This window comes from Peromyscus leucopus, chromosome 18 (assembly GCF_004664715.2).
Source record: "Peromyscus leucopus breed LL Stock chromosome 18, UCI_PerLeu_2.1, whole genome shotgun sequence".
Classification (NCBI taxonomy): Eukaryota; Metazoa; Chordata; class Mammalia; order Rodentia; family Cricetidae; genus Peromyscus; species Peromyscus leucopus.
Window position 1 is genome coordinate 3,622,352 of NC_051078.1, and position 26,942 is coordinate 3,649,293.

The following is a 26,942-nucleotide window of genomic DNA, read 5'->3' on the forward strand; positions in this document are numbered from 1 at the left end:
ATTTTGAGTAAGTGTGCTGGCAATACCCTGGGGAGCAGATAGGCTTAATCTGGCCCCTGATTATGAATACTGAGGGAAAAAAAGCCTTCGAGACAGACACCACCGTGTGAGTTGAGGTTTGGAGGTAGAAGTCAACTGTTTATCTCATCAGTTATTTGTGCTGGCCAGAGAGTGGGGTTGAACAGTGGGTCCCGATGAGCGAGATTGTGGATGTGACCAACCGGTCTTTATTATAGTTTCCAAGCGTTTCTGAAAAACACAGCCTTTAATTTGGTCCGAGCGGGTAGTGGGAATGAGAGACCTTGAGCAGCAGAAAGGAACGAGGTAGCCAGCGTTGGCCGGGAAGAGAGGATATGTCCAGGGGTGGGTGGGTACCGTTAGCAGTTCAGGAGGTAGCAGGAGGTTAAGATGCACTTACCAAGACCGACCGACCGCTCCATCAGCAGCAGCAAGAGACTAGACGGCCCTGAGGCCCCGCCCACCAGGCCCCGCCCCCGCAAACCACGCCCACCCACGCCCCGCCCCGAGCTGCTAGCCGCGAAGCTCGCACGCTGGAGGGCCGAGGGCTCGCCCGGCGGCGGCGGCGGCGGCGGAAGCGGCGTCCCAGGTCGGCTTCGGCTGAAGGGAACGAGCCGGAGGAGGAGGAGGCGACGAGGCCGACGAGGCCTGCGGGCCGCATGACTGGAGCTCCGGGCGGTGGCGGGCCAGGCCCCGCGGCCGGGGAGCCGCTGCTGCAGCGACGCGACTCCGGCCAGGGCTCGCCCGAGCCTCTGCCGCCGCCGCTGGCGGAGCACGGGCAGCCCCGGCAGGGCTTCCTCTCCAGCCTCTTCACCCGGGACCAGAGTTGCCCGCTCATGCTCCTGAAGACGCTAGAAACGAGTAGGAGCGGTGACCTGGAGGCTGGGGTCAGGGGTGGCATCAGATCCGGGGCCCGAGCAAGGGCGGGGACCCCACTGCGTCCCCGGGGGGCTCCACTACAGCCCCGGGGTGTGTGTGTGCGGCGCGGGCCTTCCCGCACCACTCTAGCTTGCGATCGCACGGCTAGGCTGTGCCCTTTTGGGTCACACTCGCTAGTTTCTTATGTAAGCCACGCCGCAGCACCGGCTGCAGGGAGGCGGCGAGAAGAGCTGGAAAGCACTCCATTAATAATTAGTGCACCCTTCCCGGGGCGGGACGGGGCGGGGTTAACCTTCATTCATTGCACTGGGGACAGTGGAGAAACTTTGGGAAAAGCCTGGGTTTATGCACCCAAGTGCGTCTCGCCGGGGGAGAGAGCTGCTTCTAGCTTCGCGCTCTCAAAGAGGCCGGTGACTTCTAAAAGGTTTATTATCATCGCGGCGGGTCAGGCAGGCTCCCGCTGAGCGGTTTCTCACCTGTCCCCGGGAGACTGCTTTAGATCCTTGGTCCTTTGCAATCGGCATAGATTGCCTGTCTACTTCAGATTCATTTAGGAAAGTCAGAGTTAAATGTATTTGTCCCAAATAATACCGTTGCCGTTTCATAGCAGAATCGGTCAAAATTCAGAAGTCATCCTGTCAAGGATTTTATACCCTTTTTTCCCCTTCAATTTATTTTTATTTTATGTGCATTAGTGTTTTGCCATGGGTGTCAGGTCCCCAGGAACTGGAGTTACAGACAGTTAGGAGCTGCCCTGTGGGTGCTGGGAATTGAACCCGGGTCCTCTGGAAGAGCAGTCAGTGCTCTTAACCGCTGAGCCATCTCTCCAGTCCCTTACTCTCATTCTCTTCTTTAAAAAAATTTTTTTTAAAAAGATTTTATGTGTGCTGGGCGGTGGTGGCACACGCCTTTAATCCCAGCACTGGAGAGGCAGAGCCAAGCAGAGCTCTGTGAGTTCGAGGCCAACCTGGTCTACAGAGCGAGATCCAGGACAGGCACCAAAACTACACAGGGAAACTCTGTCTCGAAAAACAAAACAAAACAAACAAACAAACAAACAAACAAACAAAAAAACCCCAAAACCCAAACAACTACAACAACAACAAAAAACAAAACAATAAAACAAAAAAGAATATATATTTAATTTTTTTCTTATGTATATGATTGTTTTGCCTGCCGTCATGTGTGTGCGCCCCCTTGCATGCCTAGTGTCCGGTACAGTGAGCCACCATGTGGATACCGGGAACTGAACCCGGGTCCTCTGCAAGAACAACAAGTGCTCCTAACCCCTCAGCCGTCTCTTCCCCTCCCCCACCCCTCCCCTCTCTTTTTTCTTTCTCCCAGGGGTGAGGACTGAACCCACGGCCTTGTACTTAAGCTTGTAGAGCTGGGCGAGGCTCTACCACTGGGCTCGATCCCTAACCCCCTTTCTTAGGAACCGTAGGCTCACATGCTCTCAGCGGCCAGGCCTCGCTGAAGAACTGGTTGGCGTGTTCTTTGGTTGGCCTGTCCTGTTTGGAATGGTGTACTCAGAACGGGCCATGGCGTTACCTCAGAGAACAGTGTAGGGACCACCTTCCTCAGTTCTAGGTACTGAGCTGGTTTTGTCTTCCTGACTGTGGCCCCAGATGCCCCTGGCCTCCTAATGTATGCTGTAAGACAGTGTTTAGTCATTTAAACAAAACCAGCCCCTGACACTAAGATGCTTGTGGGTGCCATTTTGGTATTTGTGTTAATTTTTTACTTCATTCAAGACTTGATTTGGTATGATTTTACATGATTCATGCCCATTAAAAAAAATCGGTTTTAAGATGGTATTTGCCAATTACTTTTGTGATGTCTGCAGTTTGGATGATTAATTGGTACTGCGTTTTCTAATGAGCGTACTCTTTGCTGTCTTTGTAGATCCGTATGTCAAACTTCTACTTGATGCCATGAAACACTCAGGTTGGTAAGTAAACCTTTTCGGAAATGTCACTGTGTGTTCTGGAGCCCCCAGAACTAAAATCGCAGCGCTGTTATACCTGGGGCTTCTCAGTTTGGAGCACAAAGCCTTCTCCGTCCACAGAGGCAGGCTGCATGTCTTCCAGGCTGGCCTTGTGCTCTTCCACGGTCTTTTGTCCTGGCTCAGACTCTGGCTCTGTTGTTCACTTTGAATGTTAGTAAAGGCAGTATTCACAGTTTGTCTTGAAAGTCATTACCCAACTTGGCCCTTCCATCACCCTAGCCTAGGGCATTGTGGTGAAGAAACCTTAGCTTGGATTAATTAGTAGGAGGCTTCCAGATATTAACTCAGAACAGATTAGAGGAAATGACTTCTGATATCTACTTTTTTTTTTTTTTCCCCGAGACAGGGTTTCTCTGTGTAGTTTTGGTGCCTGCCCTGGATCTCACTCTGTAGCCCAGGCTGGTCTGGAACTCACAGAGATCTGCCTGGCTCTGCCTCCCGAGTGCTGGGATTAAAGGCGTGCGCTGCCACCTGCCCGACTCTGATATCTACTTCTTCTTCTTTTTTTTTTTTTTTGGTTTTTCGAGACAGGGTTTCTCTGTGTAGCTTTGCGCCTTTCCTGGAACTCACTTGGTAGCCCAGGCTGGCCTCGAACTCACAGAGATCCGCCTGGCTCTGCCTCCCAAGTGCTGGGATTAAAGGCGTGCGCCACCACTGCCCGGCTCTGATATCTACTTCTTATCACTCTGACCCATCATATTTTCAGTGTGGTCCGAGTCAGGTGACCAGCTCCCTGATGGAATCCTTATAGACTGTGAAGAATGGAATCTGGGGAGATAAGTCTCTTTCACTCTACAGGCGAGGAGACTGAGTTCTGACTGTATTAATGACCTGCCAGGTTCTCTGTAGGGGTTAGTGGTGGGAGGGCCGTGCCGTGCCGTGTACAGGTCCAGGGTGTCCCGGCCAGGGCCGATTCCTTCATACACGGTGCTTACACCTCTCCATGCTTTTCAGCGCTGTTGACCCAGGGAGGCACTTTTCTTGCGAGGACTGTGACGGAAATGTCAGTGGCGGCTTTGATGCTTCCACGTCCCAGGTGGGTCTCTTGACTGAATTGTTTTCTTCCCTTTACCCCCTTCCGAGACTTGCTGAACGCTTTTCACACGCTGGGCATTCTGTTTGGTGGACTCTGCGTAGGACGTAAAAAAAAAAAAAAAAATCAGTCTTGGTCCTTACTCTCCAGGAGTGTTACTCTTCCGAAGGAGCTAAGACACGAACTCCTTAAACAGGTTTGAGGCAGGTTAGGATACGTGGTGTGATAACTTTCTGTTCCTGGGGGCTGGAGAGATGGCTCAGAGGCTAAGAGCACTGGCTGCTCTTCCAGAGGTCCTGAGTTCAATTTCCAGCAACCACATGGTGGCTCACAACCATCTGTAATGAGATCTGGCGCCCTCTTCTGGCCTGCAGTCATACATGCTGTATACATAATAAATAAATATTTCTTTAAAAAAGAAAAATTAAAACAAAACAAAACAAAACAAACTTTCTGTTCCTGGAGCAGGCAGCTGAGAAATTGAGCTTACAAGGAGGAATATGAGTTGTTTTGGCTCATGTCAGCCCACGGTTACTGACCCTCTCAAATGTTATTAAGGACCCGTCTTAATAATCTTCTTCCCAGGGGCTCCGAAGAGAAGCTACAAACGGCACGAGTTATTTTCAGGAAAAGAATCTAAGTACACCAAGCTCTTTCGTCTGTCTATTTTATTTCTCTGGGATAAAATTCTATCTACACAGCTACAGTTCTGTTCTCATGCCTAGCTCCTTTCTTGCCCGATTTCTCTCTGCATTTATCTGCTGTCCCCTCTAAGTTCTATCTTAATTCGCTCACCTTAGTTCTGTCCCATCTTGGTCTTTCATCTCGTTCTTCCCCATCTGACTCTTCCTCATCTTCCATCTCATTCTTCTAGTTCTCCAGTCAGAATCCTTCCTCAGTCTCTGAGGTTTACAGTTATATACCCATGCAACAGCAGTGCTCTGAGCTCAAGCAAGGTGACCAGGCTTGACTTCTTACAGGCTCATAAAGGCAGGCCAGAGTTTTCTTCAGGCACTGACCATCAGGCTTTCTTTTACAACCCAAAAGGGGAGTGGTAAAGGAGGAGGTCAACGGTTAATATATTAGACAAAGGGAATTTATGTGCTCAAACTACATTTCTAGAGGTGGTTAGGTAAATATCAGGAGTCTATAATGTTAGTATAAATACCACTAAGGCTGTAGAAGAAAGGAGGTCTGAGCTTAATTTACCTTAATTCAGGAGATTGTTTGGCCTTGGATGCTTGATAGGTATTTTCGATAAATACACTGTTAGGAGTTCTTGGAAGCCCACATAGCATACAAGAAAATCACTGTAGGAACCAGCTAATATATATACAAAAGCTAAACTATCACCAAGACTTCTTAAGTCATGGCCTGACCTTCGGAAAGGGCCTTGACCTTTCCTGGTAGTAGCTTTTGTGATAGTAGCTGAATTCCATACATTTTCCTGTGGCTTGCAGCATGGACCCCGTTGCCTCTGTGGTGTGTGTCAGTCAGTACTTCATAGTGGGGCTGTGTGTGCAGTGTGCGGTGTGCAGTGTGTGCGGGCAGCAAGGTCACCACAGCCCCTCAGACCCAGTGATCTAAGTGCCTTCCACTGGGCCCGCTTCGAGTAGTGCCGCAGGATAGCCAGTCCTTTGGGGCAGGAGAGCGTGGTTAAGAGCACTGACTGCTTTTCCATAGGACAAGGTTCAGTGCCCAAAAGAACAATCCGACTGCAACCCACAGAACCAGGGAGCCTACATATATCAGGGGGGACCCTAGGATGACTGTGGCTTAGAATAAGTTTGGTTTTACTCAATCACTGGGCAAGCCTCGGTGAAACCTTTCACGATTAGGATAAGAATTTGTACTGTATCAAGCTGATAATAGAAAAAAAATGAAAAAAAAAAGAAAAAATAATTAAAAATAAAAGAAGAAAAGGGGATAGTATAATGATCGGATAAAAGGGTAGATTGTTCAACCTACTTTTAAACAGCAGTGACTTGTTTGAAATGTTTTACATTGCTGTAGATTTTAGTTTATTGATACAAATTTGAAGTAAATTTTGTTATACTGTATATATATTTCTACTCTTGTTTGAGGTAGTATGTTTATGTAACTCATTTAGATTGTAATGGATAATTAAAAAATACAGATTAATTAAAAAAAAAAAAGATTCAGTGCCCAGCACCCACATGGCTGCTCACAACCATCAGTAACTCCAGTCCCAGGGGATCCAGCACCCTCTTCTGAACCCTGCAGGCAGGCATGTGGTTCACAGACATATACACAGACAAAACACACATAGATATTTAAAAAACAATGACAAGGGAGCCAATCCTTTAATTCCTGGGCCTGTGGAGGATAGTCAAGGTCCAAACTCCGGCAGGTGGTTGGTAACCACCATAGGACAGTGACGCGTTGATTGAAAGCTACTAACAGACTCAGCTGGAAGACCCAGAGCCCCTGCAAAGGCAAAGACAGACGCTGTTAACCGAGATGCTAGGAAACCACAGGCGCGAGGTTTAGCTGGAGGGCGGGGACACGTGGGAAATAAGGGGTCTGGAATGGGAAACCAGTGTGAGCTCTGTGGTGGGCAGCTGGGAATGCTGAGGTGAGAACCAATACCACATGAGGTAAGGTTGGAACGGAGGGAGGGAGGGAGAGTTCCCAGGTTCTAGATAACATGTATCTATCTCGTAGAATGGCGATGGGAACTAAGTTAGCTTGAGAAATAAATGAGCAATTTTATTATTCGTTTGACGTCCCTGGAGGGTTTTCACAGAATCTTGGCAGTAGCAGGTGGTTCGTGGGACATGATGAAGGTCGTCGAAGGTATTGCACGTAGCTTTTCCAATTTGAATATATAGTCTACGTTTAAGTCCACCTAAGTGCTTTTCTGCTGGAGAATATCTCGTGTATTTGGTTATTCATAACTGTCTACAAAACTGTGGGTGAGCCCTGTGGGTTTAGAGTAAGACTCCAGTCGGAATCCCAGTTCTTCTGCTTATTAGTTGTGGGCTTGGGAATGATTTTTCATACTCTTTCTTTCTTCCTTTTTTTTTTTTTTTTTTTTTTGAGACAGGGTTTCTCTGTAGCTTTGGAACCTGTCTTGGAACTCACTCGGTAGCCCAGGCTGGCCTCAAACTCACAGAAATCCACCTGCCTCTGCCTCCCGAGTGCTGGGATTACAGGCGTGCGCCACCACTGCCCGTCGATTTTCCGTACTCTTAGTTTCCTCGGCAGTGAACTGGTGATCACGTCACTGACAGCTCTCGGTGAGTCTGCCCACTCCCCTGCGGTGCCCTGGTAGATGAGTGTTTTGGGAGCTGGGCTTGTCGCTCAGCTGGTAGAGGCCTTGCCCAACGTACACGGACCCCTGAGCTCATCGCTAACAACGCATCATCCACGCTCGGCGGCACACGCCTGTAATTCTAGCACTCAGGAGGTGGAGGCAGAGGATCAGATGTTCAAGGCCATCCTCAGATACATAGAGAGTGAGGCCGGTTGGACTAGAGATTCTGTCTCAGGAAAAAAGTAATCGAGTGAACGTTTTAAAGTCTCAGCTCTCGGCAGTGTTAAAACACAGCCGTACTCTACTCCATTCTGTCTTAAATTGGAGTCTTTATTGTGAAGGCCTTCATTGATCCAGGCAATCAGAAAACCATGGGTATACTTTCAACAACAAGGGAAGCCTCTGGTTAACTGATGCCGAGATCTGAGGAGCACAATGTTCCCCGGACTTGAGACACCTGTGTGGTCCTCTTGAGTGACATCCCTTATCCTGACTGGGCATCATTCCTGCTTTTCTGAGTTTTCCCACCCACGTGTGCAGTCCAGGATTGCATTGTCTGGACGCCTGCTTTCCTGCTTCGCACTTTGAGTGATGTGGAATGTGTTGTGGACTCGGCATGTGGGCGTACGTCCTCTGTGGTTCTGTGAGATGTGAAATCCTCCAGTACGCAGTTCCCTGTAAGTCAGTTTTTCCATGCTACCGCGTGTCCTCTCTGGTTTACTTAACTTCACTGTTGTATACTATTCCACTGTGTGTTCGCATCAAGGTCCACCTTTCTAATAGTGTGTCCAGCCTTGTAATTGTGCACGGTACTGCCGTTAAATATTCTCGACCCTCTCTCCTGGTGACAGTTACAAGCTCCCCCAAGATCCAGGTCTCTGAGCAGAATCGCGGGCGTGGAGCATGCAGAATGCCGGCTGATGACGCTGTGGCGCAGTTTCACGAACATTCTCCTGCTGCTCCTTTGCTGATGTCCTCTTCCAGCCCTTAAATGTTGACACGCTGTCCTTTTTCCTCCTCTGTTCTGTGAGGTCCTGTCCCTCTGTTCTGTGAGGTCCTGTCCCTCTGTGTTCTGTGAGGTCCTGTCCCTCTGTTCTGTGAAGTCCTGTCCCTCTGTGTTCTGGGAGGTCCTGTCCCTCTGTGTTCTGTGAGGTCCTGTCCCTCTGTTCTGTGAGGTCCTGTCCCTCTGTTCTGGGAGGTCCTGTCCCTCTGTTCTGTGAGGTCCTGTCCCTCTGTTCTGTGGGGGTCCTGTCCCTCTGTTCTGTGAAGTCCTGTCCCTCTGTGTTCTGGGAGGTCCTGTCCCTCTGTGTTCTGGGAGGTCCTGTCCCTCTGTGTTCTGTGAGGTCCTGTCCCTCTGTTCTGTGAGGTCCTGTCCCTCTGTTCTGTGGGGGTCCTGTCCCTCTGTTCTGTGAGGTCCTGTCCCTCTGTTCTGTGAGGTCCTGTCCCTCTGTTCTGTGGGGGTCCTGTCCCTCTGTTCTGTGAGGTCCTGTCCCTCTGTTCTGTGGGGGTCCTGTCCCTCTGTGTTCTGGGAGGGGTCTTGTCTCTCTGTGTTCTGAGGAGGGGTTTTGTCTCTCTGTGTTCTGAGGTCCTGTCCCTCTGTGTTCTGAGGAGGGGTCTTGTCTCTCTGTGTTCTGAGGGGGTCTTGTTCCTCTTTAGGTCAGAGTTCTGATTTGAATGCTCATCTGTGTATTCAAATGCTCACTTAGCACTTTTACTTGGATTGTCTTCGAGACACCTTAGACTCAATATGTCCAAGTTCAGATTCCTGATTTTTACCAAATCCCCTGTCTTCCCCCAATCTGGGTTTTTAGTTTTTCTTCCCCTTTCCTTCTTTTTTTCTTTGAGTTTTTTTTCTTTTTTTTTTTTTTTTTGGAGACAGGGTCTGATGTAGCCCAGGCTGGTCCCCTGACCCCCTGTCTTTACCTCCCATGTTCTGGCATCACAGGCATGTACCATTATGCTCAGCTTGGTTTTACACATATCAGTAGATGTTTCTACCATTTAATCCAGAAACTGATAGATACTTCTGGTTCCTTCCTTGTAAGACAAATTGCTAAACGGTCTTATTAATAAAAAACCTAGAGCCAGATATTGGGGTGAAAACTGAAAGATTAGAGGAATAATATAAACCACAGCCAACTTTACCTCACCAACCCCTCAGCCTCCAGAGAGAGCTACTTCCTGTACACTCACACCTGCATACCCTTCTGTCCCTGCCATCTTACTCCCTCTTTCCACACAGCTCTATCACTTCCTGTCTGTCTGTACAGACCTCCAGATCTCTATGGTTAACTAGTGCTGGGATTAAAGGCGTGTGCCACCAGTCTGGCTCTGTTCCCAGTGTGGCCTTGAACTCAGGGAGATCTGGATGAATGTCTCCTGAATGCTAGGATTAAAGGCGTGTGCTATCGCTGCCTGACCTCCATGTTTACTATAGTGGCTGGCTTTTCCCTCTGATCCCCAGATAAGCTATTTTTGGGGTGCACCAGTAAAATATACAGATTTTGTTCAGGGTACCTCCTAAATTACCTTCTGGCTCCCACCATTCTTGCTTAAACACCTCACCTCTGCCTCTCGCCTACAGTACCACGGTGGCCTCCATCTGGTTTCTCTGAACTCAGCTTCGGTCATCTCCCACTTATCTTCCCAGCTGTCGTAGTCTTAAGGGTAAACAAAGGCATGCCCCTGTTTCAGCACTCCCTTTGGAGGCCTTCCCCTGCTGCCAGAAAGCAGGCCAGGTCGGTGAGCCTTGGCCTCAGCCCGTGGCCCCCTCTGCTGCTGGATTCTCTTACGTTCTGTCTTCAGCCCCCCCCCCACACGTTACCCCCCCTTTCCTTCCTTCTGTTTACATTTTTAACCCCCACTCATTCAGTAGGTCAGGTCTGCGTTAATTTTCAAAATAAATTTTTGTTTTTTTATTTAAACAATTTCTTTTAGTTTTTTTGAGATGAGAATCTAATTTTGTCATTTCCCCGTTCCCTTTCCTCCTTCTCAACTGTCATGTCCCCGCTGCCCCCGCTCTCTTTCAAATGTCAGTTTTCATTTCTCTCTTCTCTGCACAGCTGTTTTGACTGTACGTGTGTCTGTACCCCACGTGTGTGACTGGTGTCCACAGAGGCCAGAAGAGGGCGTCGGATCTCTTGGAACCCGAGTGACAGACGGTTGTGAGCCGCCACGTGGGCGCTGGGAATGAAACTTGGGTCCTGTGGACGAACAGCCAGTGCTCTTAACCGCTGGGCCACCTTTCCAGCCTGTTCGTTTATTTAGTTTTTTGAGACAGACTCTCCAGCTCAGGCTGGCCTGCAGTCGAGGATGACTGTGAACGTCTGATCCTCCTGCGCCTGTCTCCCCAGTGGTGGGAAGACTTGAGTACCTGCCATGCTGGCTCGTTCAGTGCTGGGGATAGAACCCGGGGCATGCTAGACAAGCCTCACCAACTGAGCCACACCCCCAGCGCCATAGGTCTCAGAGAAGCCTGTCCCAGCTCTCCAGATCGGGCCTGGCCTTCTCATGGTATTTGCTCAAGACCGTCATTTTGGTAAATATTTCTTAATTTCTGTCTCCATTAGTAGATTCTAGGTTACTTATTAGATTTTTTTTTTTTTTAAGATTTTATTTATCGTGTACACAGTGTTCTGTCCGCATGTATCCCTGCAGGCCAGAAGAGGGAGCCAGATCTCATTACAGATGGTTGTGAACCACCATGTGGTTGCTGGGAATTGAACTCAGGACCTCTGGAAGAGCAGCCAGTGCTCTTAACCTCTGAGCCATCTCTCCAGCCCCCACTTATTAGATATTAATGACTGTCTGTTGAGTAAATTACTGTTGGATGGATGTACATAAAGTATCTGGTAGCTACTGAGTGTTGGGCGCGTGGTAAATGCAGCTGCCCTGCCTGGGACTCTTATGTCTTCCGTATTCTTACGGCGTCCTGCTCAGCAGACCACTGACCTCTTGATCTCCCTTCTGACAGTCTTCTGAGGGTGTTTCCGGGGAATTTTTCCTCATTCCAGCCGGATGGGAGCGCTGTCAGCCATTCTTCACTCACTGCCGGCTCTGAAACTGGCCAAGAAGTACTTCCTGTGTGTTCTCTGCTCATAATCATCCCCTTTTCATAGTGGAGGGAACGGAGGCATGGAGAGACTAAGAAACTTGCTCAGGGATCTGGAGCCATGGCCCAGGACACTTAGCGCTCTTTCGGAGGACCAGAGTTCACATCTCAGCACCCTTGTTCGGTGGTTCAGGGTCACCGGTAACCTCAGCTCTAAGGGTGTGAGGTCGTCCTCTGGTCTCCGTGGCTCCCCATACACATGTCTGTATTACTCCCTAATGAAACTGAAAAAAAAAATGTGCAGAAACTTTCCCAGCTCGCTAGGCTGGCAGGGCCTGGAGCTGTGCATTTTGTTTGCCTGTTTCTTCCCCAAGTCCATTCTTAGAACCGCAGAGCTGCGGCATCCCAGACGGGCTGGTACGGCCAGCCCAGGGGGTGCAGTATGTGAACATGACCTAGAGAGAAGAGGAGGGGCTAGTCACTGGGAGTGGACTTGAGGGCTTGTGAGGGAGAAGCAGGAGTCGAGGCTTCCGGAAGGTGGCCCGGGAGAGGGAAAGGGGGGCCTGCGGAACGGGCCGGCGTGCGGAGCCGGCAAGCCGACTTCTCTGTTTTCCTGTCTCCCAGATTGTTTTGTGCCAGAATAATATCCGAAACGAGGCCCACATGAGCAGGGTCGTCACCCACGAGCTCATTCACGCCTTCGATCATTGTCGGGCCCACGTCCACTGGTTTACCAACGTCAGACATTTGGCCTGCTCCGAGGTGAGTTTCATCGCAGAAGATGTCTATTTTCCCCAGACACCGAACTGTTTATTCAGATGCAGATGTTTAAACACATTCCTTTTCTTGCTGTTGTAACTCGAACAGTCTCTTTGTAGAATTGCTATAAACGTTATCTTCAAGACCTAATAATAGTATCAGCTGATTTAAATCATAATAAACTGCTTTCCTTGGGGCACACCGAGGGCTAAATGTCATGCTGGTATAGATTTAAAACAATTATTAATTTTTATTGTTCTGGGATTTGAACCCAGGGCCTCTTGCATGCTAGTCAAACCCTGTTAACTGACTACATCCCCAGCCTTGGATTTGCTTTTGCAGTGCTGGGGTAGAGCCCAGAGTGTGGTGCATGCTGGGTAAGCAACCCCCCACTGCGGGTCCGTGCCCAGCCCTTCCGGATTCTTACTTAACCTTTACAGGAGTCCATTGAGGAAGATGATTATGATCCTTGTCTGCTAGATATGCGAGGTGAAACCCTTGTTTGGATTCTAGAGTTAGTGGCAGAGTCGGGGTTACCAGGGTTCCTAACTAGCTTGCTGTGTCTCAGAGGCAAAGTCATTGTTTACCCTGGAGTAAAAAAACATTTAGCCTCAAAAGTGCAGTGGAAAAAGATACTTAGCATTAATGACTTTGGGTTGCTCCATTTGCTCCTAGCGAGGCATGGATTTCATACTTGAATTTCAGTATTTGAAGAGCAGTGATGTACTAATGCAATGAGAAATTAAGGAATTAACAAACCTCAAGCATATACTTTATGACGCAGACTGTTTTCTTCTTCCCTTGAAATAAAGAATGCGCCCTCCTGCATCCAACTAAAACTCATTATTTGGAGAGGAAACGAGACCCGAGTTTCTGAGTGAGCCTGTCTCTGGTGTTAGGAGTCTAATGCCTGTTAGCTGACGTGCTCAGTGCCTTGAACTCCACAGTCCCATGCAGCCATGCCATTGCAGAGGTAACAAGAATCGGACCGTCCTCTTGGCAGTGAGTTACCAAAGTGTGGATGAAGGCCGTGCCATGTAGGGGGTAGTCCCGAAAATACGTGCTAACTTCAGGAGGATGCGCTCCATTCTTTGTGTTTTGCATCCTGTAACATCTCATACCCAGTCAGGGGCCCTGAGGAGACGCTTGACAGACCTTGACAGAGTAGGGGAGTGTCTAAGATTTGGGCTTTGGCCAGGGTCACATGCTAGTTTTAGGCACCTCCTTTGGAAAAGTGTTCCCTTGAAGTCCCTTTGGTAATTTCTAAAGTGTTTGTATCTTCTAGAGATCATGAGCTTTAACTGTGAGGCCCAACTCTCCGACTCTGTTTCAGAAGAGATTGTTTATGTCCGTGAGGCTGCAGATAATGTTGAGAATTGCCTTTGGTGGGCGACCCCCTGCCACGGTGCCCCTGGACTGTGTAGCGTGTTCTGATCTTGCTAACAGATGCTTCAAGAAATGATTTAGAAGAAAGTTTCAGACGCACTGGAGTCGCAGAAATACGTGCCGATTTTCTGTTCTCTCCCAGTTTTAAACGTTGGCTGGCTGTGGATAGAGAGAGAGCCCTTACCTCCCCCTTGCCCTCTGTGTTTGTGACAGATTCGAGCTGCCAGCCTGAGTGGAGACTGTTCGCTTGTGAACGAAATCTTCAGGTTGCATTTTGGATTAAAACAACACCATCAGGTAAGCACCCCCATGGAATCACTGGCCCTCACCAGTGTCCTGAGTGGAAGTGGTGAGGAGAGAAAGGAAATATGCGGGGCTGAGAGGTGGCTCAGAGGTTAAGAGGACTGGCTGCTCTTCCACAGGACCCAGGTTCAATTCCCAGCACCCACATGGCAGCTCACCACTGTCTCTAACTCCAGTTCCAGGGCTTCTGACACCCTCCCACAGACATACATGGAAGCGAAGCACCAATGAACATAAAAAGAAAGGAAAGACACTTAATATTAAGAACTACTTACATAAAGAGAACACAAACTACCTTATTGTTTAAGTTGATGGAAATTAGTTCTATTTCATAATCATGGGTCAACCATGTGACTGTCTGAGGAGAGAGCTATGATCTTGCTCTGGGGTATTTCAAAAAAGAAAAAGCCTTTTTTTGTTTCATGTGTATGACTGTTTTATCTGCATGTACGTGCGTGTGTGTGTGTGCGTGTGTGTGTGTGTGTGTGTGTGTGTGTGTGTGTGTGTGTGCGCGCGTGGTGCCCGTGGAGGTCAGAAGAAAGCATCGGGTCTTCTAGAAAGTGGAGTTACAAATGGCTGTGAGCCGCCATGTGAGTACTGGGAACCAACCCGGGTCCTCTGCAAGAATAGCAGGTGTCCTTAACTGCTGAGCCGTCTCTCCATCTCCATCTCCGGGATCCTTTTAAATGGGGATAGGAAGAGGATATAAGTGAAGTTGTAGCCTGCCTCCCTTATATCCTAATAGTGCTACGGTCACATGAATGTATACATATATAATTGACCCTTGTAGACTTGACACACAATACTTTAAGACATAATCTGTCCTTTTTTTTTTTGTTTCATTCCCAAGAGTTCAGATTAATAAATATTACAAAAAAGTCAATCTTCACTAATTCAAATACTTTAAAAGTTTAGTTTTTGGCCAGGCGGTGGTGGTGCACACCTTTAGTCCCAGCACTTAGGAGGCAGAGGCAGGTAGATCTCTGAGTTCAAGGCCAGCCTGGGCTACAGAACAAGTTCCAGGACAGCCAGGGCTACACAGAGAAACCCTGTCTTGAAAAAACAAAACTAAAACCAAGAGTTCAGCCTCTGTAAAATCCAAAAATCTTTTAAAATCCAAAATTTGGCCGGGCGGTGGTGGCGCACACCTTTAATCCCAGCACTCGGGAGGCAGAGCCAGGCGGATCTCTGTGAGTGCGAGGCCAGCGTGGGCTACCAAGTGAGTCCCAGGAAAGGCGCAAAGCTACACAGAGAAACCCTGTCTCGAAAAACCAAAAAAAGAAAAAAAGAAAAAAAAATCCAAAATTTCTTTTAAAAATTTAATCTCTCAACTATGGGCTCCAATAAAATAAAAAATAAGCTAAATACTTTCTAACCTGAAGAGGGAAGAGCCAGGGCACAGTCACAGTCTGAACAAAGCAAAACCACACTCCAGCAGTATAGAGAGCTCATGTCCAGTGTCTGGGATTCAGTTACAGTCTCCTGGGCTCCTCCAAGGGGCCGGGGTCCCTTGTCCGGCTCTGCCCTCTGCAGCACACACAGCTCGTCCTCTAGGCTTGTACGGGGTCCACTCCACTGCTGCTGCTGTTCTTAGCACTCATCCCATGGTGCTGCCGTCTCCAAAACACTGGGGTCCCCTGCTGCAACTGGGCTGCCCTTTCACCAATAGCCTCCTTTCTGTTGTCTTCACGGTGCAAGGCCTCAACTTTCCTCCACGAACCCCTCAATCCTGGGGCTTCCACTGCTACCAGCTGCACCTTCTAGCGGCCTCTCCTGGCCTCTCACAGTGCCAAGCCTCAGCTGCTCTCTGTGACCCCTCATGCCCTCAAAACCACTACCACCGGGATGACGCTTACACTACCAAGTTTGGCGGCCAGTCCAAGGTACAACCTTGGCCACCGAACACAGCTTGCATGTGTTAGCGCTGAACAAACGCTTCCCAGAAGGTAGCACTTCAATGACACTGGTCTCTTCTTAATCAGGGCTGACTCCTCAGCCCCTGCTGAGCAGACATCACAGAGTCTTCACAGAAACGGCCGAGTAGAAACTTCTCAAGCGGGGCCTCTATTATCTGCGTTCCTTCACCACCCTTCTGAACTCTTAGAGAACAGCTCACCGTGATCTCAGCACCCAATGGTTCTTCCAGCCCAAAGTTCCAAAGTCCTTCCACAATCCTCCGCCAAACAGGGTCAGGCCTGTCCGAGTAGTACCCCACTATCCTGGTGCCAGTTTGTCTTAGTTTCGGTTTCTGTTGTAGCTGAAGTTAACTAACTGTTCCTGCCCGGCTCCCACGGAAAACACCATGACCAAAATCAAGTTGTGGAGGAGAGGGTTTATTGGGCTCACACTGTCACATTGCTGTTCATCACTGAAGGAAGTCAGGACAGGAACTCAGACAGGGCAGGATCCTGGAGTCAGGAGCTGATTCGGAGACCATGGAGGGGTGCTGCTTACTGGCTTGCTCAGCCTGCTTTCTTATGGAACCCAGGACCACCAGCCCAGGGGATGGAACCACCCACGATGGGCTGAGCCCTCCCACTTCAATCACTAATTAAGAAAATGCTCTACGGGCTTACGTACAGCTCAGTGTTATGGAGGCGTTTTCTCAGTTGGGGTTCCCTTCTCTCAGATGACTCTAGCCTATGTCAAGTTGTTACAAAATTAGCCAGCAGGATATATTTACATTTAAAGATTTATTTTTATATTTGACTTATGTCTATGCGTCTGTATGTGTGTGTATGTACACGTGTGGGTGTCCGTGGGGGCCAGAATAGGACATTGGGTCCCCTGGAGCTAGAGTTACAGGTGGCGGTGAGCTGTCCAATGTGGGTGCTTGAAACAAAACTGAGGTCTTCTGCAGAAGTAGTATGTGCGTGCTCTTAACTGCTGAGCCGACCCTTCCACCCTGGGATTCTGTTTTGAAATGAGCACAGTGCTCTGGAGACTTAAAACCCAATTCCCTTCAGCACAGAGGCTGTATTGCAGCCCAGGTCAGCACCATGAGACCTGTGTGGCGCGGTAGAAAAGCTTTGGTTGGTCCAGACTTGGTCATGGTGAGCTCAGCTGGGGGATGGTAGGAACCGAAGCAAAAGGACAAAAGACAATTGTGAAGGAAGATGCTTTGCTAGGAAACCTTTCTGACTGGCCATGGTGCCGTGAGCTGAAGCACATGGTACCAGGTTGGCAGTTTCATCCGGGTGCTGAAGGATAGGGTTGGCATCACGGGAATATGTTCTCCAGTGGGGAGCTCTGGGCCCGGAGTGGAGAGTCCCACTGAATCCTTGGGGGACATAATGAAGGGGAGCTGAAAGACACACCCGTGGTCCAGAGACGTGCTCTCTCTGGTCTCGTAGGTGTCCAGCCCATGTTGTTGACTCACCTTGTGTCAGTTCTGACTGGCTCACAGTGGAGAGCCCTTTAAGTAGGGCTCATGCCTCGGTGCCTGCCGATGGGGGAGTGTGGAGTGTGGCGAAAGCCTGGGGTCCAGGACTCCCAGTCTCAGGTGTCTCCTTTCACCATTGGGTAGCAGCCGCGGAAGATAAGCAGAGCTACCGTGGGATGGGAATCTGTGGTAGGCTACAGCGTGAGCCCACAGTACAGCGAGCACAGTGGCTGTACCGTACATACTTTTAACAGATGGACTGCATCTAATGACATCATCCTCCCCTTTCCTCCCTCCACCCCTTCCCTGCACCCCGCTCCCCCACCTCACACTCTCATGTCCATGGCCTATTGTTTTTAATTGTTGTTACATATGTATATACAAACACACATGCATGAATATTCCTAAGTACATCAGCTCATCTGCTCAGTCGGTATGTTGTTACCTGCATGTGTGTGCTCTCAGGGCTGACCACTGGGTATTGGATAGCCGTTTGGGGGCCATTTCTCCCGGTCTTAGCATATTTAGTTCTTTGTCTAGAGTTGAGGAGGATGTTCCCTTCCATACTAGCATGCCCACCGATGTCATCGTTGTTGAGGTCTCGTTTAGGCAGCCATGCTGATGAGTCTCTGCAGATGCAGCAGCTTTGACATTTTCAGCGGACACAGTCTCGTAGAAACCTTCCTATTCCTCTGGCTCTTACGATCTTTTCACCCCATCTTCTGTACAGGAGCTGTGTTGTAGATGTATCGGACCTGGGTATCACATGATCTCTTGTCTTCTGTATTTTGATTGGTTGTGGTTTTCCGTAGAAGTCTGTCGGTGGCAAGGAGGGGTGAGACCTATACTCACCTATGGGTATATGACATATATGTAGAATGTAGTTACCTATACTCATCTATGGGTATATGACATATATATAGAATGTAGTTAGGAATTATAAGTGGTCATTGTAGATCCTCCGAGATCCATGACTTCACCAGCCCTGGGTAGTTGAATAGTTTTCAGTACCAAGAATGATTTCCCTCTTGCTGAACGAGCGTTAAGTCCAACCAGAGGGCTGTACCCTTAGGGATAGCATGCCAGGCTGGTCATTGTTTCAGCTCGTAGACATTAGAGCTGCGTAGGACTATTGATTGCTTCCCTCCCTCGGAGGCTTCCTTTCGTCTTCTGGTACCGTGAGAGTTAGTCCTCAGGTTTCCAGGTCAGTTCCAGCTCAAATCCTCTGGGTCTTGGGTCTGAAGTCCATGGTGTCTTCAGCAAGAGGACTTATCCTCCCTGGAGGGAGGGGTCAATGAAGGGCAGTGGCAATAGGCTGCTTTGGACCAACAGCTCAAAAGGAGCCTTGGTGCTGGACTTTGTGAGATGCTCTTTGGTTCTCGGAGAGGAAGCATTGTCAACCCAGATGGGAAAATTTTATTTAAATTATATATGTATGTACAGATTTACACACACTATAGGGAATTTTAGGTAGATAGATAGTATGATTCCTTAGGACTTTTAAAGACAGTTTTACTGATATTTTACCTTCCTATATTCACTTCTCTTCTCCCTCCCTAATTAAGAGCGCCTTCCCTTTCCTCGATCTTCTCATTTTCCCGTAGGAGTAAATCGTAACTGTGCTCTCTCATTGGGTCTCTGACCCTTTGACGGCTGGATTTTGTGTTTGTTTGTTTTTTGGACAGGGTCTCACTGTACATCTCTGGCTGTCCTTTGATGAGCAAGCATTTCCAGCTGAGTGTGCTGACCATGCCGAAGTAAGGCTGGGAAAACAGAGACTGTTGGTGATTATCACTGAATCCCTGTGTAGTTTTCCTTTATTGCTCTTTTGAGACCAGGTCTGGCAGCTGCTGGTTTTATTCTGGACTCAGGCCATCTTCCTGCCTCAGCTTCCCACTGCTGGGGGGGGGGGGATGTGTCGCCACACCTGGCCTTTAATTTTAGTTTCAATTTTTTAAATTTTGAGATAGACTTTCAAAATTATGTATGATATGTAGCCTAAACTGGCCTGGGATTCTTGGTCCTCATGCCCTCGTCTCCTGAGTATTGATTTTACAAGCATGTGCCACCATACCTGCTTCTAATTATCTTTTGTGGAAGGGTCAGACACCATTTTTTTAAATTTTAGTTTCAAGAACAGAGAAATAAATATTTTAAAAGCTCTCTGAGAATTGGAACGGCAGGGCTGTTACATTTCTTAAAACATGTAAATTTTAGGATCGACAAATTCAAGATAATAGGTACGTGATTCTCATAGCAAAACCGAGGCCTATGCAAAGGCTGTGTTTCAATTTTCTTTCTTTCTAAAAATGAAGGCACCTTTCAAGTTTGGATATGGTTTCCGGCTTCCTTGGGATAAACAGTAAAAATTAATCTTTCACTAGTCAGCTGAAAAGTTATGAAAGAGGTGTGGAAGAGAAGAATATTTCACTTTTTTTTCAGATTTATTTATTTATTATGTATATGGAAGAGGATACCAGATCTCATTACAGATGGTTGTGAGCCACCATGTGGGTGCTGGGAACTGAACTCAGGACCTCTGGAAGAGCAGTCGGTGCTCTTAACCTCTGAGCCATCTCTCCAGCCCCTGCATATTTCACTTCTTTAAAAAAAGATGATTTTATTTTTAGTTATGTATGCCTGTTGTCAGTGTTCTGTGTTTTGAGGGTCAGTTAAGAAAGAGTGTTTGGGGTTGGGGATTTAGCTCTGTGGTAGAGCGCTTGCCTAGCAAGCACAAGGCCCTGGGTTCGATCCTCAGCTCCAAAAACAACAACAACAACAACAAAAAAAAAAAACAAAAAAACAAAAACAAAAAAAACAAAAAAAACAAAAAAAAGAAAGAGTGTTTGTTACTCCAGAATGTAATTCAGGGTTTGCCAAAGCATCAGGGGTTCTGGTGGCTTTGCAAAACCTCTCCCCTCCTCCCCCAGACGGTTTCTCTGTGTAGTTTTGGTGCCTGTCCCGGATCTTGCTCTGGAGACCAGGCTGGCCTCGAACTCACAGAGATCCGCCTGCCTCTGCCTCCCGAGTGCTGGGATTAAAGGCATGAGCCACCACCACCCGGCTGCAAAAGCTTCTTTTATTGTCACACAAATTATACTTCCACCAAGTCAATTTCCGGATACTGGAACCTCTTATCTGGAGTTGTTTGAAGGAACCATTTGCCTTGAGACCTCACAGTTTGCCAGGTTCTCTCGTTACTAAGTTTTGCAAAAGCTCTGGAATTCCCTCAGGAAGAACTCATATAAGAATCGTGGACTTTAAACAAAAGGTAGTTCAAAACCTGGGTGCTGTCACTTTGGACTTCAAGTCTAATGCAATGGCTCTGTGGAATGTCCAGTGTGTCTGTCTACGTGAGTGTAGTGCCTGTGGGAGCCAGAAGAGGGCGTCAGATCCCCAGAGTTTCAGGTGTTTGTGAACTGCCCACCATGGCTGCTGGGAACTGAACTTAGGTCCTTTGGAACAGCAGGCAACTCTAACCACTGAGTCATTTTGTAAGGATTATGTCCTTAATAACATCATCAGCCTGCGATGGCCTCCCAGCCTAAAAAGCTGAAGCTCGCTTGCCCTCTTGTGCGCTCTCTTTCCCTCCGCGTGGTCTCTCTGTCTCTCTGTCTCTGTCTCTCTCCTCCCCCTCCCCCATCCCCTCTCTCTCCCTATAAAGCTCTAAAAAGGTGACCATGGCTCGTGATTCTTCTGCCATGGAAACATCTGTTCGCATGGCTGCCGTCTGCCACTTAACCAGCACATATCTCTGGTCCCTTGAAATGTATTTTAAATTTAATTAAGCAAAACCAGCCAGGACCTTGTTTACAGACTTTTTTTTGTGTGTGTGTGTGATTTTTGCCAATTGGGAATTATTGTTTGGCAGACATTGTTTAGTGCCTCAGAGGATGACATCAGGTTATATTCCCCCAAAATAAGAAAATGGAGGTCTTAATTATGTCTAAGGAGTTTTATATTGAACTAACATGTTACATGGTTTGAGAGTTATATTTAATAATTTTATTTTAACTTTTAGAATGGTAGAAATTAATAAGAGAACAGGAGGTGAAATTAATCTTTTTTAAAAATTTTATTTTGTGTGCATTTGTGTTTTGCCTGTATGTCTGTCTGTGTCAGGGTGTCAGATCCCCTGGGACTGGAGTTACAGACAGCTGTGAGCTGCCATGTGGGTGCTGGGAATGGAACCCAGGTCCTCTGGAAGAGCAGCCAGTGCTCTAACCGCTGAGCCATCTCTCCAGCCCCGGAGAAATGGATCTTAATTTAGGTAATATATAATGGTGTCATGTGATTACATTTTCACACGAAGTGAAAACCACGTTCTCTCCCTTTCCTTAGACCTGTGTGCGGGACAGAGCTGTCCTTTCCATCTTGGCTGTTCGGAACATCAGCAGAGAAGAGGCCCAGAAGGCCGTGGATGAGGTTTTTGAGTCTTGTTTCAATGACCATGAGCCTTTTGGCAGGATCCCACATACTAAGACGTACGCCAGATACGCTCACAGGGACTTTCGGAACCGTGATCGCTATTACTCGAACATATGAAGAAGGTGGCCGTCAGTATCTCTGAACATCAGGACCATGAGGGAAATGAGGTTCTTAGACACAGTGTATACAATGTAAACGATCAGTTAAGCACTGGACACAGTGCAGAAGGTGAGATGTTCCTAGACACAGTGTATACTATGTAAGTGATCAGTTAAGTACTGGACACAGTGCAGAAGGTGAGATGTTCTTAGACACAGTGTATACAATGTAAGTGATCAGTTAAGCACTGGACACAGTGCAGAAGGTGAACTGTGGTTCTTAGACGCAGTGTATACGATGTAAGTGATCACTGCCATACACTGAAAAAGGTGCTGGTTTTATCATTCGACTACAAAAAGTGGATATTGCCTTAAACTGCAAGGCAAAATTGGATGTTTATAGCTAATCATTTAGTAAATAAGGTAAATAAATGGCATTTTCATATTTTCTACAGCATACTTGTTTAATTCTTCAGTTTTGTAATTTGTTCTTACTCTATGAGATTATTTTAAAAGTTGACTATGAAATCTTTGAAGCAATGCCCCTGTGTGATGGTGGTGGGAGATCAAAGTATTTCATACAGTGCGATGGTCACATTATAGGACATTTGTGAGATGTTGTCATGATCAAAAAACAAAGAATGAAAGTTGGGAATAATTCATCCAAGGTCAGTGTCATTTTCTCTCTGTTCATTGTATGTGTGTGGGCACTTTATGACTTAATTTCCTGGGACAGTCTGATAATTAGATACTTACATTTCTTTTAGATTTTATTTTTTATTTTATGTATATGGGTGTTTTGTCCATATGTATGTCTGTGTATTATGTGCTTGCCTAGTACCTGAGGAGGCCAGAAGAGGGCCTTGGATCCCCTAGAACTAGATTTATAGATGACTATCCATTGTGTGGGTACTGGGAATTGAACTCAGGTCCTTTTGGAGAGCAACCAGTGCTCTTAACGGCTGAGCTATCTCTCTAGTTCCCCTTACTAGACTTTTTAAAACATTAAGGTACTATATTCAACCTATAATGCAATTTAGTTTAATTTTTATATATTTATAAATTTTTATATAATAATTTTTAAATATTTTGTTAATTTACATATCTGAATTTTAGATACAGAAAACGTCTTTCTAGCCAGTGTGATGATATGCATAGAATCCTAGACATTGGAAGGTGGAGGCAGGAGGATCAGGAATAAAAGGCCAGTGTTGGCCATATAGTGAGTCCAAGACTAAGGTGGCCTACGTGAGACTTTGTCTCAAAGGGAAAAAGAGAACATTGTCCTCTCAGCCACACTTCCACCGATTAAGTCTGGACTGAGACGTCCGTGAATATGGCTGAGTAGAGAATGCATGTGGTGGGATCTTTCCAACTACAATGGAAACTCTGCAGTCAGATTTTTTCTTAGTGTGTATTTGTGTACAAAGCGCCAGGCTTCATAGTGACATTTTCACTCAGTTGTGTGCTGTGGCCACATTCTCCCCCATAACTGTCTCCTGTTTCCTGGGATTCATTCCTCTTCCTACTTAGTTCTACCCACCCCCGACACACACACGTACTCACACTCTCTTTAGCTTCCACATGTGAGAGAACACATGTTTTTATGAATCTGACTGATTTTGTTAAATTTGCTGCTTCTCCAGCATCTGTCCACTTTCCAGCAAATGATGGAATTTCACCCTTTCTGGCTCTTTTAAACCGTCTGCACTGCACCTATACCGCACCCACCTTAACCCCTTTCCTGTGGTGACAGGCTGTTCCGTTACAGGCTCTGAGGGGCAATGCTGCAGTAACCATGCATCTAGTGTGGCGGCTCAGCTCTGTTGGGCGTGTGTGTGCCCAGGAGTGGTGTTCTGCTTTATGGTGATTCTGCTTTTAGTTTCCGAGGAACCCCATACTGGTTTCCATAGTGGCCGCACTGGTTCATACTTCCTGCAGGGTCTGAGGGATCCCGCCCCGCCCCCATCTTGAACTAACTCTCTCCAGCATTTGCTTGTATTTTAAAGGTGTATTTTAAGTTATGTGCGTGCGTCTGTGTGTCTGTGTGCACATGAGTGCAGATGTCTCTGGAGACCAGAAGAGGGCACCAGATCCCCCAGAGCTGGCATTACAGGGGTGGGAACTGCCTGACATGGGTACTGGGAACAACACTTTAAAGGTTTAGATTTTAAAGTCTCATTGGAGACTTATGGCAATCTCTTAACTGTAACCCCTGTAAAATCAAAATCAAAAAGCAGATCACATACTTCCAATACAGGATATGCATTGCCATTCCAAAAGGGAGGAAAAGGAGCTCAGTGAGGAAATACTGGGCCAAAGCAGGACTGAAAACCAGCTGAGCAAACTCCAAACTCGGCATCTCCATGTGTGATGTCCAAACGCTCTTCAGATCTCCAACTCCATTCAACTTTGTTGACTGCAACACACTTCCTTCTCTTGGGCTGGTTCCACTCCCTGTTAGCAGGTCTTGGCAGGCATCCCGTGGCTCTGACATCTCCAACATCTCGGGGTCTCCAATGAGATCTAGGCTTCACACAATGGCTTCTCTGGGCCTCCATGCAGGGACATCCCTGACACATTGGCCTCAGCGGCTTTCCCTAGCTGCAGAGGGAGATTCCACAACCCCTTTCTTGTAACCGTGACTCTAAAGCCAGAGCCTTGTGGCTGAAGCTGCCAAGGTTTGCTGCTTGCTGGGGTTGGAACACGGCCCCCTCGTTCAGTTACATTTTCGTTTCTGTTTTTCAATGGTTTCCTTCACTGCTTAAGCTTTTTAGTTCGTTTCACAAGTTGGAGGCTTAGCTGGGTAGGATCTTGCCCTGAGGTCACCACTCCCTATATTCCATTTAGCGTTCAGACTTTCCTTTAAACATTTTATCTCCTTGAGCACTGGATTCAGCTCCATTCCACTTCCTGGTGCTCCTTTTCTCCTCAAACTGTACATGTGATTTTTCTCTTTGCCTACTTCTTTTCATTGTAGATTAAGAGTGGCCACTAATAGCCACACGACACAGTCAGTAACACGCTGCTTGAAATCTCTGCCAACACCACGAATCCAAAACGCTTCAATTTAGCCTCAGGCAGATATTTTTTGAACAGGGACCTGAAGCAGCCACATTCTTTAACAGATTGTCACAAGAGCAGTCTCCAGACTTCTCACAAGTATCCTTCCCCTTTGAAACTTCTTGCACTGGGCCCCCATGGTTCAAATTGCCCTCTGTACTGTCTTCCATGCGTCTACTAGTATGACTCATTCAGCCCTACTTAACATGTTCCACAGCTTTCCTAATGCAAAGTCTCAAAGTCCGCATTCTGTGGACAAGCATCAGGGTCAAGCCGGTCACAGCAACACTCTGGTCCAACTCTTGGTGTTCTGTTGCCGTGAAGAGACACCACGACCACCTTGGCAGGGTCCTGTGCTGTTCCCTTTGGGGGGAGGGGGTGAGTAGGCGCAGAGTCAATGACACAGACTCTGGGGGGGATGTCGAAACAACAAGCTCAGTTTATTCAGGAAGAGGCAAGCCTTATATACCCTCCACCACACCCTGGGGAAGGTCTGATGAATATGCATCTGCTGGTGTGACATGGCTGCCTCTCATTGGTCCAGGTCATCTCAGATCATGTCTCAGCTGCTGTTGCTGAGGCCCTTAGGCAGACCCAGGTTGGCTCTCGGGGAGTATCTTATTACTGGTTTGGACCTGCTGGCGCTCAGGCTTGTTAGGGCCGAGTCATCCCACAGACCACCACAACTCTTATAAAGAAAACACTTAATTGGGGCTTGCTTGCGTTTTCAGAGGTTTAGTCCATTGTCATTAGCAGGAGCATGCAGGCAGACACGGTCCTGGAGAAGTAACTGAGAATTCTACATCTGGATCCACAGGCAGCGGGAAGAGAGAGACACTGGGCCTGGTGTGGGCTTTTGAAACCTCAGAGCCCACCCCCAGTGACACTCCTCCAACAAGGCCACACCCACAAGGCCACACCCCCGAATCCTTTTCAAATAGTGCCGTTGCCTGTTCATCAAACGTTCAAATCTGTGAGCCTATGGGGGCCGTTCTCATCCAAACTATAACAAGCATCTTAAAGGTCTTATTAATAAAAACAAACCTGGAGCCAGGTACTGGGGCCAACGGTGGAAGATCAGAGAAGCAGAACTAGCCACATCCTCACCTCGCCAATTCCTCAGTTGATCCCGTTTCCTCAGACTGGAAGCCTCTAAGTCCTCATTCAGAATGAATCTCAGCTGAACTGCTGCTAAATGCCTAAAAGCTTAACCAGCCTAGTTCCTGGTCCTCACACCTTATATACCTTCCGGCTTCCTGCCATCACTTCCTGGGATTAAAGGCGTGTGTCACCATGCCTGTCTCTTTCCAATGTGGCTTTGAACTCACAGAGATCCAGACAGATCTCTGTCTCTGGAATGCTAGGATTAAAGGTGTGTGAGCCACCATTTTCTGGCCTCTGTATCTAGTGGCTGTTCTGCTCTGTGACCCTGGATAAGTTTATTAGGGTGCACAATATTTTGGAGAACATAATACCACCACATTTACTGCAGACCCTTCCCCTTCCTCCTGGGTCATCTTCCCTGGAGGAAACTATTTTTAGTTTATTGTGTTTATGTCCACAGATTTTTCTGAACATTTATAAACATCTGTGGACATTTTACCTTCCTCTCCTTCCCCTTGTCTCTGGTTTTTTGAGACAGGGTCTCACTATATGGCTTTGACTGACCTGGAGCTTGCCATGCAGACCAGGCTGGCTTTGAACTCACAGAGACCCGCCTGCCTCTGCCTTCTGAGAGCCTGGGCTAAAGGCGTGCACCAGCATGCCCTGCCCTCTGTTTCTTTTAGAAGTTAAAATATACTCTCTTTTTTTCCCTACTACGATTGTACTTTTATTATTGTACCTTTATAGTTTTGTGTATCTGAAAAATATGACACATTTGTATATGTAACATAACATTTTGATGTCTTAGAGACAACATCTCATAATAATTAAAAACTTTGTTTTTTTGGGGAAAAAAGGCTATTTCTTTTCATGTGATTTCCAGGTGAACTTTAGAGTTTTCTTCTTTTTCTTTTTTAAAACACGGGATATTGCCGGGCGTTGGTGGCGCACGCCTTTAATCCCAGCACTCGGGAGAAGAGCGGATCTCTGTGAGTTCGAGGCCAGCCTGGGCTACCAAGTGAGCTCCAGGAAAGGCGCAAAGCTACACAGAGAAACCCTGTCTCGAAAAAAAAAAAAAAAAAAAAAAACACGGGATAGGAAACGGGCAGTGTAGGAGGGTGAAGAAGGCAGTTAGAGGCGTGAAGATATTATT

The 26,942-nt window shown here is 47.5% G+C and overlaps 1 protein-coding gene across 3 annotated transcripts; it reads left to right on the forward strand.

Moving 5' to 3' along the window:
• The first annotated feature begins 518 nt into the window (after positions 1-518).
• Atp23 (ATP23 metallopeptidase and ATP synthase assembly factor homolog) lies at positions 519-22,284 on the forward strand. 3 transcript variants are annotated; one of them, XM_037196718.1, is made up of 7 exons: positions 519-879; positions 2,803-2,848; positions 3,860-3,941; positions 11,891-12,028; positions 13,625-13,708; positions 18,782-18,880; positions 21,438-22,284. In XM_037196718.1, the coding sequence occupies exons 1-7, from the start codon at positions 678-680 to the stop codon at positions 21,639-21,641; spliced, it is 855 nt and encodes a 284-aa protein (XP_037052613.1). In that variant the 5' UTR covers positions 519-677; the 3' UTR covers positions 21,642-22,284. The 3 variants fall into 3 exon arrangements, with proteins under 3 accessions (XP_037052613.1, XP_037052614.1, XP_028742126.1); XM_037196719.1 differs by having other exon boundaries at positions 18,782-18,853; XM_028886293.2 differs by lacking the exon at positions 18,782-18,880.
• Positions 22,285-26,942: the final 4,658 nt, after the last annotated feature.